General features: G+C 35.3%; 1 protein-coding gene across 1 annotated transcript; it reads right to left on the bottom strand.

Annotated features, from left to right (window-relative positions):
- Positions 1-9,797: 9,797 nt before the first annotated feature.
- Positions 9,798-10,656, bottom strand: LOC131012935 (uncharacterized). Its single transcript, XM_057940906.1, has 2 exons — positions 10,150-10,656; positions 9,798-10,015 (listed from the first exon to the last, which is right to left on the bottom strand). Exons 1-2 carry the CDS (start codon positions 10,565-10,567, stop codon positions 9,960-9,962), a joined length of 474 nt encoding a protein of 157 aa, XP_057796889.1. The 5' UTR covers positions 10,568-10,656; the 3' UTR covers positions 9,798-9,959.
- Between the last annotated feature and the right edge of the window lie 4,052 nt (positions 10,657-14,708).

Genomic DNA, 14,708 nt, shown 5'->3' with positions numbered 1-14,708 from the left:
CCACTAGCAAGATGAGGTGTCGAGGAGGTGCTGCCAAGGGGAGGCTGAGAAGAACCTTTCCCCTCGCCCATGTCGCTAGAAACCCGATGCCAGCCAGTCGGGGCGGAGCCATCACGGGTTGGAGGAGGGGCCGAGGCGTCCTCATGAGTGGTAGATTTCTTGCACTCATTAGTAGCAAGCCCAACAATTTTACACAAACGACAGAAGTACGGTAAATTCTCATAACCAAATTCAAGCTAAAAAATATGGAAACCACAACGAACATCCAGAGAATAAGGAACTGAAGAGGAAACATCTATTTCAAGAAGCACACGAGCAAAATGACCAACCACAGCAGAAACAGATTGACCATTGACGAGCCCATTTTTCGTGCTCTTTTTGTGTGTCTTTTAGGTCTAGATCGAATCTTATTTTTGTATGTTTTTGTATCGTTTGTGTCTTTTGTGTTTGGGAGGACACATTTTGGGCATAAGGACATGTGGACAGGATCCCGGGCACAACAGACTGCATTCCGCAAAAGAGGCAAAGATTTAAGATCATTCATGGGCACAACAGTTGTACTCCTGTGCCCAGACTAAGTACCATGCGGGATCCAGTTGCGTTCCAAGGCACAATGGCGACACAGGAGAAAAATCTGGCATTCCAGGGCACAACAAAAAAGTTGGTGTTCACGGGCACAGCTGCAAGTCAGAGGTCAAACGAAAACTAAGCAGAATTGTGATGTTGACTTTGAGGCACAACGCGCACCCGTCAACATAAGGAAAGAAGAAGGCGGATATTCACTTACCATACATAGGAGGATCTGCCCTACTTTATTTGCCAAAGTTATGGGATGCATATCTGATGCGGGCAAAGAAAATATGGAAAGAAATCTCAGCAACATGGCTGCACCCAGAAACCCTAGCCATCGTGCCCAGAAACCCTAGTTGTTGCGCCCAGAAGCCCTAATCTACACGGACCTGGCCCAAAGGCCCACTAAAATCTCTATATAAAGAAGCAGTCCCCCTGCGACCAAAGGACGAATTGGACGAATTTGGAGAACTAGAGAGTGGAAGTTTACCACACATAATTCCACACCTTAGATTAGTTTGTTTTGTATTTCTATTTTCAATGAGAGTCTAACCAATGAAGAAACAAGCCCTTTGGGCACCTTTTTATTTTATGTATTATTTTTATTTACTTTGGGCAAAGTTGGTATTGCTCAAAGATTGCTTTTATTTTTGAACATCTATTTCAATTCAAGTATGTTTATTTTATTTTTTTATTTTGTGTTATTTTATTTAATTATGTCTAGGCAATCGTTTTACTTGGTTTGGGCTAAAAATCGAGTTAAGTATGAGCAAGTGAAATTGTGAGATCTAATGTGGGCACAAGATTTGTGCAGTCACATTCTCGAAGCATTTGGCCTAATCACTACTACAAAAGTTTACATACATAACAGTGAATAGATAACGGTTTTTTTCAAAAACCGTTATGTATGAGCGCACTTTTAGGAATAGATAACGGTTTTGCGAAAATCAGTTATCTATGTAGTGTTGTCTAAATGCATAGATAACGGTTTGAACAAATGCGTTATGTTTTTGCGTTATCTATTAGTTGCATACATAACGGTATTATAAAACCGTTAAGCCGACCGTTATCTATGAGCATTTTTTTATAACGGTTGTTTTAACCGTTATATATGAGCGTCTTGATACTGTTATGTATTACTTTTATAATATTTATTTTTAATTTTAATAATATTATAAAAAATTAAAATCCTAATTTCCTAATACACCTTAGCCAACCCCCTCTCTCTCTCTCTCCCACCGTTCTCTCATCTTCCTTTTCTCTCTTCCACCGCCTTACTCCCTTCAAACCGGGCTTCACTGTCGCCGCCAGCCCCCATCCTCGCAGCCATTCTCCACCGTCCTCGCCGCCGTGTAGCTGTTCGCGCCGCCGTCCTCGCCGCTGAGGCCCCCTATCCCTTTCTCTTCCGCGAACAGCAGCGGTCCGAGGCGCCGCCGCTGATGTATCCTTCTCTGAAACTCCGGCCCTGCTTCTGTAAAATCTGGTGACTAATTTTGACCGTTCTTTCCCTCTTTTTCTCTTTGTCTCGGTTTCCCTCTCTAATCCCTCACTGGAAGCGCGCAATTGAAGGGAAGAAGTCGAGCCCTAGCTTCTCTGTCTGAAATCGCCGGTCGCCGCCCTGGCTTGACGCCGCCGGATATCCCTTGCTCGGAGATCGCAACACCGCTAAAGTCCTTCCTCTGCTCACAGATCGAGCCCTAGTTTTTCTCGATCCACGCTGCCCTCTTCCGCCGACCTCTCTGCGTCGCCTTCTCTCCCCGTCAATATCCACGGATGCCTCCTTTTGTCCGTCACATCTCCCCCTCTCCCGTCGCCTCTCTCTCTCCCCCACGTCCAAATTTTAAACCCTAGGTCGTCGCCCCCGCATCAGATCATCCGCCCTGCCTTAGTGCGTGGCTGCGTCGCAAGGAGCTCGTGCTGCTTGCAATCAAGAGATGCTACTGCGAGAAAATTCTCTTCGGGCGAGTTTAGGCAATGGGAATAACACTAACTCCAGCAGCAACAACTCCGGCAGCTACTTCGATGAGCTCGTGCCCGAAGAGAATTTCCTTGCTGCTTGCAATCAAGAGATGTTTGCTCGAGGCACTGAGCTTCTCAAACGAACTCGCAAAGGTAAATCAACCCTCTCTCTCTCTCTATACATATATATTAGAGTATCTTGAAATTGATTTCGGACGTTGATGGTGCAGGCGATCTTCACTGGAAAGTTGTATCTGTTTATATTCACCGGAGTGGGAATGTAAGTTTGGCGTAATTAATTATGATAGCACACAAAGCTTGGTTGAAAAGATAGAATCTGATGTTTGAAATGTGGTTTACTTGTTTCTACAGGTTTGAGTTATATAAATCAAGTTTCTGTGTTTACCATGATTCTACTGAATTTTGATGTCTGCTGTAACTTTCCCCTGCCTGAGTTTCTTGGTAATCATTGACTTTCTTTTTTGATTAACTCTACTGCTTGAATGCCTTAAACCAGACATTTAGCTTGATTAAACGGCTACCATTTAGTATTTAGTTTGATTAACTCTGATAGGCATTTAGTCAGGGATTTGATTTGTTTTTGGTCAGGGATTTAGATGTCGATTTGCTAATGTGTGTTGAGTGTGGATGACTGTGGTAAGAGATTCGAACTTTGTTGTCCGAATTTTTACAATTTGTGCTTGTTTGATTTTTAGGTGTGTGGAGATCTGAGATCATTACAAGAGACTGAAGCCGCCTTTATTCTTTCACCGTTTTCTAGGGAAAGGATCATTCTGTGTAAATTGGGAAAAATGTGGAAGGACGTAGGAACTCCAGCCGATTCTTATTATCAAGTGCGACCTGACTGCACTGATGTACCCGAAAGCAAGTTTAGAATCAAGGTTTGCTGTTTGCTTCCTTTTTCTTTGTCTTTTGGTTTCAATCCAATCTGCAAATTTCTTTTTATATTTATTCAGTTTCTTATGAGTTTATGAAGTTCACGGTTGCTTGTTTAAGCTGTTCAATATAGATTTTTTTGGGGTTTATATGCTAATTCTGGAAACGATAGAAGAACTTTTCGCTCTCTCCTAAACCGAACGATCGGATAATATCTTTGATTTAGAATCTGCCTTTATTTCAATTTCGGACTGATTTGCAAATCTGGAGTTTGTATATGGTAACTCATGGACAGTTGAATTTGTTTTAGGTGGTATTGCATATGTTACGGCATGGAGTGGTTTTATAATGTTGCTTGAGAATTAAGTTAGGATGCATTGGTTTATGTTGTTTAACAGTAGCTAACGAACTTTGTTTTCATCTCAATTTATTTGGTGATGGATTTTAGAGTAATCCTTCAATAGGTTCAACCATTTTGACTAATGATAGTGCTGAATGATGCCTCATGATAATGTTACCCATGTTAAGTGAAATGTGTGAAAGATGTGTGCCTTCTCTTTACAATTTACATCAAACCTTTATTATGTCATGAATGTATTGGGTTGTTAGAGTGCTGAACATGCTTATTGTTGTTGGTTGTTTTTGTTGTTGTTATCAAGAACCATATGAATTATGCACGATACTGGATGAGTAGGGGCTATCTTAAACTGCACGATATTCAGCAAGTAAATTATTAAAACTTTAGCATCAACCACCTTAATATTTCTGTGTTCGAGATTTATGCAAATTTTTCTGAACTAACCAATATTAATCTGAGGCATTTAAATTTGATTTGTATGACTTGAATTAAAGGGATACTGTTCGTTTCAATACAAGGTTATGCAAATATTTCTCAGTTAACCAAGAATAACATGAGGCATTTAAATTTTGATGTTGCCATGACTTTAATAAAAGGGAAACAGTTTTTTTAATCGTGAAAGTGAAAGATTGAAGGGAGAATGTAAGAAAATGGCAGTCTTTTGATCAGTTTGAATTGATGGTCTTATTAAGTTGTTCTGAAACTATGAAATGCCTTGTTGACCAGGGTGATTTTATGAAGAGTGTGATTGTCTCCTACTCTCCTATACTTTCTTCTCTTAAGCCATTTGTTCTGGTGATATAGTGTGGTTCATGGGAATATATTGAGCATATCAAGGATGCAAGGATAGTGGAGTTAATATGCAGCTTCTTACTGTTTCATTTTCACATTTACATTTCCTTTTTACTCCTACTATATTTTCCATGTTTGGTTGTGATTCTCTACTATATTTTACATTTCCTTTTTACTCCTACTATATTTTACATTTCCTTTTTACTCCTAATATGCAAGGATAATGTTTCTCCTTAAGCTGTTTGGGATTTTGTAGTTCCCATGAGGAAAATGTTAATTTACCAGGAGAGAATGTTTCTAGCCCTATGTTTTGTTTGCTTTCTGTTATGTCTTAGTTTTATTTCTGAATTATCAAAATACCAGAATGTTATACTTATTGTGATTCCTTCCTGGTGAATTTTAAATAAAATTATGGTTTTGAAAGTAATTCTTTATTTTTATTTGACAAATAATAGGGTGTTCACCCATCAATTAGAGGTGAAGTTTGAGAATTCTTATTGGGATGTTACGATCCTAGCAGCACTTTTGAGGAAAGAGAGCAAATACGACAGCGTCGAAGGTACTTTTTTCCTTGACAGTTAGAAGAAAATTGGTTTTGGAGAGAGTTATGTATATTGTTGGCTGGCATATTAGATATGAACTCTTCAGATGGGCATATGCTGCTCTCCCCCAGTTCGTCGCGCCTCGATCTGCCGCTCTCTCGTCCGCCTTTCCCAGAAGGAGTCCACCTCCACCTGGTCCTCCGCCTCCGTGGTGGCGCGAAGAAGAAGCTCGGCTGAGGTGCAGTAACGAAGCCCTCAAGGAAGAGATGGAAGAGAAAAGAAGGGCTCAGGTACACTTTAAGCTACCTCATACGATTGCCTATCTTGGTGCCTATTTTTTTAGTTTGTCACTTTAATAATTCTAAAGGTAGCGGTCATTCTTCATTTTTCACTAAATCTCTATTGCAGATTACTTTCATGAGGAAGAAGGATTTCAGGAAAGAGCAACTAGTTCTTGAGGACTTAGTGCTAGAATACATAGTATGATAGATTTTTGTGTTTTAGCTATAAGATAGTTGGTACTTTCAATTTTGAATCGAATATGCAATGATGATGTATACTTGATACTTGGTTCATTTGGATGGTAATGTATGAATATTTTGGATGATATATAAAATTGTTATTGTTGATTTTATCATTTTGTCGTTTTATAAAAATTGCAAAATTTAAAAATATACTACAATTATAAAAAGTGCAAAAAAACTGTTATAAAAGGTGCAAAAAATCGTTATGTATTCTAATCAAAGATAACGGTTAAAATCGTTATAAAAACTGCAAAAATCGTTATAAAAAATGCAAAAAATCGTTATAAAAAGTGCAAAAAACCGTTATGTATTATATCAAAGATAACGGTTAAAACCGTTATAGAAAGTGCAAAAAACTGTTAACTATGATAAAAAAAATTAATACATAACGAAAAAATCTTAATACATAACGGTGAAAAACCGTTATGTATTCTATCAAAGATAACGGTTAAAACCGTTATAAAAAGTGCAAAAAACTGTTAACTATGATAAAAAAAATAAAAAAAAATTAATACATAACGGAAAAATCTTAATACATAACGGTGAAAAACCGTTATGTATAACCTTTATAGATAACGGATGCGTACTGTTATGTATGACGCATCGTACCGTTATCTATGCTACTATACATAACGGTTTTGAAACCGTTGTGTATGACGTATAGAATAGATAACACCACTATACACAACGGTTTTTTTGCTCATAGATAACGGATAAAATCCGTTATCTATGAGCGTTTTTCTAGTAGTGAATGCCAATACAACTTGGGCAAACCCGGAGCTTCATTAGGCCGATGACGTTCTGGGCACGATCAAGTTACAAGCAACAAGTGGGCTCAAGTCAGGAAAAATCCAGCTCCACATAATGCGGCAAATGTGGGAAAGGTGATATTGTATGTCCTTGGACATGCTTATGGGTCATTTGGGTCCTCTAGTCAAACACGGATGAAGACGGGGTAGGTTGCGCACGTGACGATGAAAAAAAAAGGGCCCAACCTATTGACGACTGTCCATAACTAAAGATGTGAAGGCACAATGACAATCCTTGAACCTATGAGCGATGACTGTGCCCATACTTGACGAGACTATGCCCAAACCAAGTTCCTTTTATTTTTTATCTTTCTTTAATTTGTTTTGTTTCAAGTTCGTTGTTTTCCGTGCTCTGATCAGGGCACAACCCCGAGTGTGTGATCGTGACCGTGACAAGAGAGAAGAACACACCAACTTCTCGTGGGATCGACCCTACATTTACCGCTAGCGGAACCTAACTGTGGGCATAGAAAAATTACAAATTTATTTGCACGGAGAATCCACCGCACAACGACAAGGCAAAGGATAACCTCCGTCACCATCAATAGAAATAGGAGTACCCACTTGTCTAGCAATCCCAGAAATAACATCGGGATGTCAATATTCATGCGGGAGGTTAAAGATACGAACCCATAAATGAAGCATACCAGATCGGAGATGCCATGAGGCCTTAGCGAAGGCCGCAGCCGAGTCCACGATGGATGAGAACTTTAGAGTAAAGTAGCCTTCGACAAGGGGGATAACCTGCCACGGATAATAATCTAAATAATTACAAAAAATTGTTAGTGTTCTTTTATACTCGATGGTGGTATCGAGTACACCAAAGAATAAACATGAACAATGATAGTTTTTTTATGGAAAAATAATTATGTAACATAGTTTATAATGTAAACAATTAAAAAAAAATGTTATTGTTCTTCTCTACTTGATGGTGTACTCGATGGTGCCATTGAGTACAAAATTGAGTAATGAAGATTAATGATATTTTTTTATGGTAAATAACCATGTAACATCGTTTATAATCTAAACAATTACAAAAAAATGTTATTATAACTCAACCTTCCAAAAATTCAAAACAATGCGTATAGTTAACCAATGACATCAAACATTTCAAATTGTAATGACATATACATTACAAAATACTACATATTTAGCAACAAAATAAAAAGACAAGAGAAGAATATTATGGCGAGTACTCGATCGAGTACTTGATCGTTTACTCGATCGTATACTTGATCGAGTACTCCATCGAGTACTCGATCGAGTAGTGGACGTGAGCTTCGATGGGTTGGATAGTGGCGGCGGGGCTTCAAGCCAATTCGTGCAGCAGACAGGGGACGACTTGCGGTCCTCCTCCACTCCCTCGGCCTCAAGCCAACCGGCCTCGACCAAATCCACACCAACCAGCATAGATTTTGATCGGATTTCTGAAGCAGCACACAATTTATCTTAGCTTAAATGCGGGCAGGGGCGGAGCTACCTTATAGGTTAGTGGGGCAATTGCCCCTCCTATTTTTTTTTTAGTATATGTATATATGTATAATTATAAAAATATGTATATTTTTGCCCCACCAAAAATTAGAGGAAAAAGGGGCAATCAAGTGTGATTGGCAAATGGACTTAACAAAATTTGATTCCTTTTTTTTTTTCATATACCTTATGGAGAGAGAAGATACAAATAAATAAATAAAAGATATATAGGAAAGAGAAATTATGGTTATCTTTTTCCACAAGTTTCCTTTTATCAAAAGAGAATATGAAATGGTATTTTCTTCTTATAAATTACCGTATTTTCACTCTAGGTTATGTTCTGTCTCTATCTGTCTTCTACTGTAATAAAAACGGAAATAAAAAATATTCATCAACAAGTTGAGAATTTTTTCATCTTCACAATCGATTTTTCAACTTGAGGATTACAAGGTATACAAAATCAACTACTTTAAATACTTTTTTTTTTTATTATTATTACATAGTATTGTTAAATTTTTTAATTAATTTGTCATCAAATAGGAATGGACAGATTTATTATCAGAAAATCATTAAATACGAATGAAGAGGCAAGTCAAAGAGAAAAAGCTCCTCAAGAATAAGTTCCCGCCACTGAACAGTGGAAAGACCTTTTTCTGCCATGAAGATTGTCAAAAGCCGGCTTCGAAATCGAATGGGTGATCGCTGGATGAATGATTGTTTAGTTACTTATATTGAGAAAGAAATTTTTGAGACAATTGACAATGAGCTGATATTACGTTGCTTTCAGAATATGAGTAATCGTAGGGAATTATTTAAAAATATTTTAGCATTAAAAATTATTTAATTTTTTTTATCATGTTTTGCCCTCCCTATCTTTAGGGGCCTGGCTCCGCCCCTGAATGCAGATAGAAGTAGCGCGTGACGACGGGGTGTGGCTGGGCTTCGACGGCGACGGGGCAGAGTTGCAGCGGCGGCGACAGGGCTGAGCTGGGCGGCGACGACCGGGTTCGAATTTCACTGGGTTGAGGAAGCCGATTTTTTTTTTTTAAGAATAGGGTTGAATTTTTAGTTTTGGAGAGAGAGGAAGAGCATTTCTTTGAATTTCTATTTTGTGGGACCAAAATAACTAAGGGTACAATAGTAATTTAAGCAAAAAATGGTTATGTAATTTGTATATTATGAACTAGGGCTATATAACTTGTATATTTATGAACTAGGGCTATAAAAAGTTTTCCCTCATTAAATTATTTGTACTTTCACTACGGATTGAAGAGTAAAAAAAATGAAAAAAAAAATATATTTATGGCTACGGTTTTACGACGGGATATGAAAAAATGAAAAAGTAAATTAACGATGGAATATTCTGTCGTTAATCGATCGTTAAATTTAACGACTTTATTTTAATTTCCGTCGTAGGTGAATAGTACGACCAAGCAAAACGTGACTCCTATAATTCCGTTGTGGAATTTGAAATTTCCGTAGTTAATCGTGATTGATTACGATTTAGCTACGGAAATTTTCTTAGTTAATTTAGATTTTTTTTGTAGTGATCATTTTATATTTGTAAGCATTTTAAATTACACATCTTAGATTTGAATTGTGTATCACAGATTATTAATCGGCAACTTGTCTCTCTATATCAAAAGTAGTTCCATGTTTTATGTATATAAAAAAATAGTATACTAAAATTAGAGTTAGTTTATATTAGTCCCTCAAAATAGGAGAATATACTCCACTTGAATAGGTAAATATTCAAACGTAAATTGAGGCTATATTTTGGATCTTCTATTTTAATTCCAAAACCGTCTTCCTCTCCTAATTCACTGACAACTAAATCTTCTGCAAAATTATGATAGAAACATTTGTCAGATTCCAATGTACAAACTTCACATCTTTATAGAACAAAATTAAAGCAACGCCAAATTTCTCGAGAAACAATCTCAACGGCGCCAAAGATAGAACGTAAAAGCCAAAAAAGAACATATAGTTTCTAAAAGATGTGCTAAAAATTTCATCAGATTCAAGAATTTTCAATCTTTTATCTCTGAGCTTCAAACCCTAACCCTATTCCGGAACTCCCATCCATCCACTTACCTGCATTTCCACAACGGAAAAACAAAAAGAAAAAATATATATATCAATGAACAAATTCTTAATCCGCTGCACAAAAAAAAAACAAAAAACAAAACTCTAACCAAAACAATAATAATAATAATACTAATTCATACGTTGACGATGGCAAAGAGGAGGGTCTTCAAAGAGGGAGAGAGACATCTGTTTATGAGCAACACCAATGTCGAACAAGATCAATCCAGAGTTAGGGTCGTAGACGATTATATCCTTGACCGGCAGCCAGAGGAAGAGCTCCTCCTGCGACAAGCCCTCGACTCCGATGAGGCCGCCGTAGCTGAGGTTAGCTCGGACGACCTTGTCGTAGAAAACCCTAGTTTCAAACTTGGTGAGGCAGGGCCTCTCGAGGTAGACTTGGAGGAGGCCGTGGTCGTCGAGGTCGTAGGATTTAACGACGCTCTTGGGGAAGAGGCCGGGCGGCAGGCCTTTGCTCTTGAGCAGCTCATGAATGGAGGTGGAAGCTGTGGCGAGAGGTAGAAGAAGGAGGTGCAGGAGAAGAGTGAGTGTTGTGGCCATGGTGAGGGTAGGAATTTTTGGTAAGAGGGTATCAATAAATTTAATAGGAGAGGTTAATTTTTAAAGAGGGTTTATGGTGTCATATGTGGCAGTGAGTGGTCCTTTACTGGATTTGTTATGTGTATGTGAGTGTATCTGTTTATGACACGCGTGTGAAATCGCATAAGATTCTCATGCTAGATATTGTTTTATTTATATGTGCGAGATAAATCGGGCAATTGCAATTGTATTTGAATTTTTATACATTAATTAAAGTTGAAGGTGAGCATTCAGACTGTTCAATTTAGGGGTGTATACCGTGTATTCATTTTAAATTCTATAAAAAAAATTATTATATTTCAAATGTGTATAAGTATTCAATTCATATTTTAAAAAATATTTAAATATCTATTGATGTTTAATTATAACTTTAAATATTCATCTAAATCTAATTGTATTAAAACTTTTAAGAATTCTAATATGTCATGGGTTTTAGAAAATTTTAATGTCCTAGTATAAATACAAAATCTCTACACAAATCTCATGACCTCCCGGCCCATAAGATATTTTCAAGTATTGTGTCTCTCCCCTGCGTCTTGGGTTAGCAAAGTGTTCATTTGGAAAGTAGTATCGTTTGAGGATGGGATTAATCTGGGGATATAAGCTTTGGATTTGGGTGTGTTCTGCCTTTATCACTTGCGCCAGCCGATGAGAATTATTGTGCTTCTCTCATCCATGCTATATATCACCACCGTCGGTGACATGCGGCGATAGCACCATCGCCGTCCGGCCAAAATTACCAACGGCGGTGGAATTGCCGCTAATTACCAACGGCAAATGCCGTCGGTAATTAATTTTTTTCTCAGTCTTTTTTTTTTCATTTATCATCTAATAAGTTGGTCAAAGATAATAATACAAAAATATTAAAATTAAATATATATTGAAATACAAGCGAAAATTTAAACAGTGATTATTGCTAATCTAATATTATTACTAAGAATTCAAGATTCTTAGTAAGAAACTTATAATTATAACTTAAGAGTGTTAATTTGCTTAGTGATTCACTCATCAATCATCACTAATCTAAGATTATTACTAAGAATTCAAGATTCTTAGTAAAATCTTATAATTATAACTTAAGAATGTTAATTTGATTTGTGATTCACTCATCAATCATCACTAATCTAATATTATTACTAGGCATTCAAGATTGTTAGTAAGAAACTTATAATTATAACTTAATAATGTTAATTTGATTAGTGATTCACTCATCACTCATCACTCATCACTAATCTAATATTATTACTAAGAATTCAAGATTCTTAGTAAGAATCTTATAATTATAACTTAAGAATGTTAATTTGATTAGTGATTCACTCATCACTCTTCACTAATCTAATATTATTACTAAGAATTCAAGATTCTTAGTAAGAATCTTATAATTATAACTTAAGAATGTTAATTTGATTAGTGATTCACTCATCAATCATCACTAATATAATATTATTACTAAGAATTGAAGATTTTTATTAAGAATCTTATAATTATAACTTAAGAATGTTAATTTGATTAGTGATTCACTCATCAATAATCACTAATATAATATTATTACTAAGAATTGAAGATTATTATTAAGAATTTTATAATTATAACTTAAGAATGTTAATTTGATTAGTGATTCACTCATCACTCATCACTCATCACTCATCACTAATATAATATTATTACTAAGAATTGAAGATTCTTATTAAAAATCTTATAATTATAATTAGGAATGTTAATTTGATTAGTGATTCACTCATCAATCATCACTAATCTAATATTATTATTAAGAATTGAAGATTCTTAGTAAGAAACTTATAATTCTAACTTAAGAATGTTAATTTGATTATTGATTCACTCATCACTCGTCACTCATCACTAATCTAAGATAATATTCCTAGTAAGAATTCAAGATTCTTACTAGATTGATAAAATACTTATGGTGTATAAACTAGATTGATAAAAAAATAAAAATTAATAACAAATTAATAAATAAATACTTTTCCGACATAAAAATAAGAACGGATCGAGCCCAATCCGTAATTAACAACATTTTTTGGATATCATCTCAACATATTCTAAGGTTATGAATATATATGATATTGTATATTGAAGTAGACTTTAAATGGCGTTACCGACGAGCCGATAGCGACGGCAAGTTGCCGACGGCGCCGCCGTTGGTAGCATTTTTCACCGGCAGCCGTGCCTTATTATCGACGGCATTCTGCCGTCGGTAATCGTACGGTTTTTTGTAGTGAATAGGCGTGTTATTCAGAGGAAGAATTACTATAACAATCTATAGACCTATAAATTCTATAAAGAAAATATGCAGTCATATGATTATTTTGAAAAAGCAAACATAAATTTTGGCCATTGATTTGAAAAACATAAAATTTGAACATATTTTACGCGTTCTGCCCATACTACCTTTTTACTCGTCGATCACGCCTATTTATGCTGCATGAATGGTACTACTGACCATATTAGTGCTAATAGTCACATCTATTCGTGCTGCACGAATGATACTACGTACTGACCATATTAATGTCAAGTGTCATATACTTGTGCTGATACACTGCCTTGTCTTATATAGACGGGAGAACCATCAAATCTAATGCATTCACTGTAAAAATTAATACATTCGCTATTAAAATTAATGCACTAAAAAAATTTAAAAAAAATGCTCCCTTCAGGATTCGAACCCAAGTTCTATATTCATCAAACAAGATGATGCATCCACCGTAGATCTTGATGAACGAATGACTGAAAATGGTTCTCCGTTTCTTATTTATTTATGGTTCTTTCTTGAACCTCTCCATATATATATATATATATATATATATATATATAGGGTGCGGTTATAGTGAGAACCACAATTATCGTGAGAACATAAGAACCAATAAAATTACTGCATATGCTATACAAATTAATGCATCCGCTATTAAATTTAATGCATCCGAAAAAAATAATTTTTTTGCTCCCTTCAGGATTCGAACCCAGCACCTGCATCCATCCACCAAGATGATGCATCCACCGTAAATCTTGATGATCGAATGGCTTAAAATGGTTCTCCGTTCTTATTTTATTAGTGATTCTTATTTGAACCTTTCCCTATATATATATAATATTTATTTTTCCTCTTTCAATTTTTGCATGCCCAAATGCACATCACTTGTTTAATTTTAGTGCAAGCCCAATACATAATTATGTTCTTATATTGATTCAAGATTTTTATTATTTTTGGGCTTTAAGCCCTACGTCAAAACTCATATTTGCTCATTTTGTAACCGTGAAGAGTGGAGTGTGTAGGAGATGATCACTTCTTTCTTGCAAATACCATGTCTTATTTTATTAAAATATTCTGAAAACAAAAGAAGCCACGTACATGAATCGTTTCATGAACATAATTTTTCAATTCAACAATTACTATCAATTGTTAACATTTTTTCCTTCAAATATAAATAAATTGATTCTATCTTCCAATGCATTATTCGTTAATATTCATTTATGAAGATGACGGATTATAAATTCTCATTCATTCCAATTACTCTATTCTAATTTTTCTCAATTCTAATTTATTCTTATTTTTTTCTAAATTTTTAACTATTTCCATATCTAAAATCATTAAATATCTAAAAATCATTAAATATTAAAAACTATTAAATATCTAAAAATTATAATATTAATATTTCAACAAAATAAATTCTATCCCATGTGACGTATTACACTTCCACGTCAACTTTCACCCTTCCATAAAAACCTTTCCCCTTTTGCTCCCCATCCACCAGCTTTCTTTCAATCATTTAGAGCATCTCCAATGGTTCACTCTACATTATTGTAGAGTGAAATGTAGAGTAATTTCATTTTGCTCTCCAACAATCAACTCTACATTTCACTCTACAATGGAATATTCTATTTTGATACTTTTAATTGTTATTAAATTAATCTTTTTATATAGTTATTATATATTATATATATATATATATATATTTAATTTTATTTATATTTATTTTGATTTATTTAATTATAACATAATATAATATAATTATTTTGATTTTTTATACTATATTTAAATTATTGCATATTAATTTATTCCAACAACATATAAAATAACATTACA

The sequence above is a fragment of the Salvia miltiorrhiza genome, chromosome 2, assembly GCF_028751815.1.
Source record: "Salvia miltiorrhiza cultivar Shanhuang (shh) chromosome 2, IMPLAD_Smil_shh, whole genome shotgun sequence".
Classification (NCBI taxonomy): Eukaryota; Viridiplantae; Streptophyta; class Magnoliopsida; order Lamiales; family Lamiaceae; genus Salvia; species Salvia miltiorrhiza.
The sequence above is the reverse complement of the archived record's forward strand: the minus strand, read 5'-3'. Positions and strand labels throughout refer to the sequence as shown.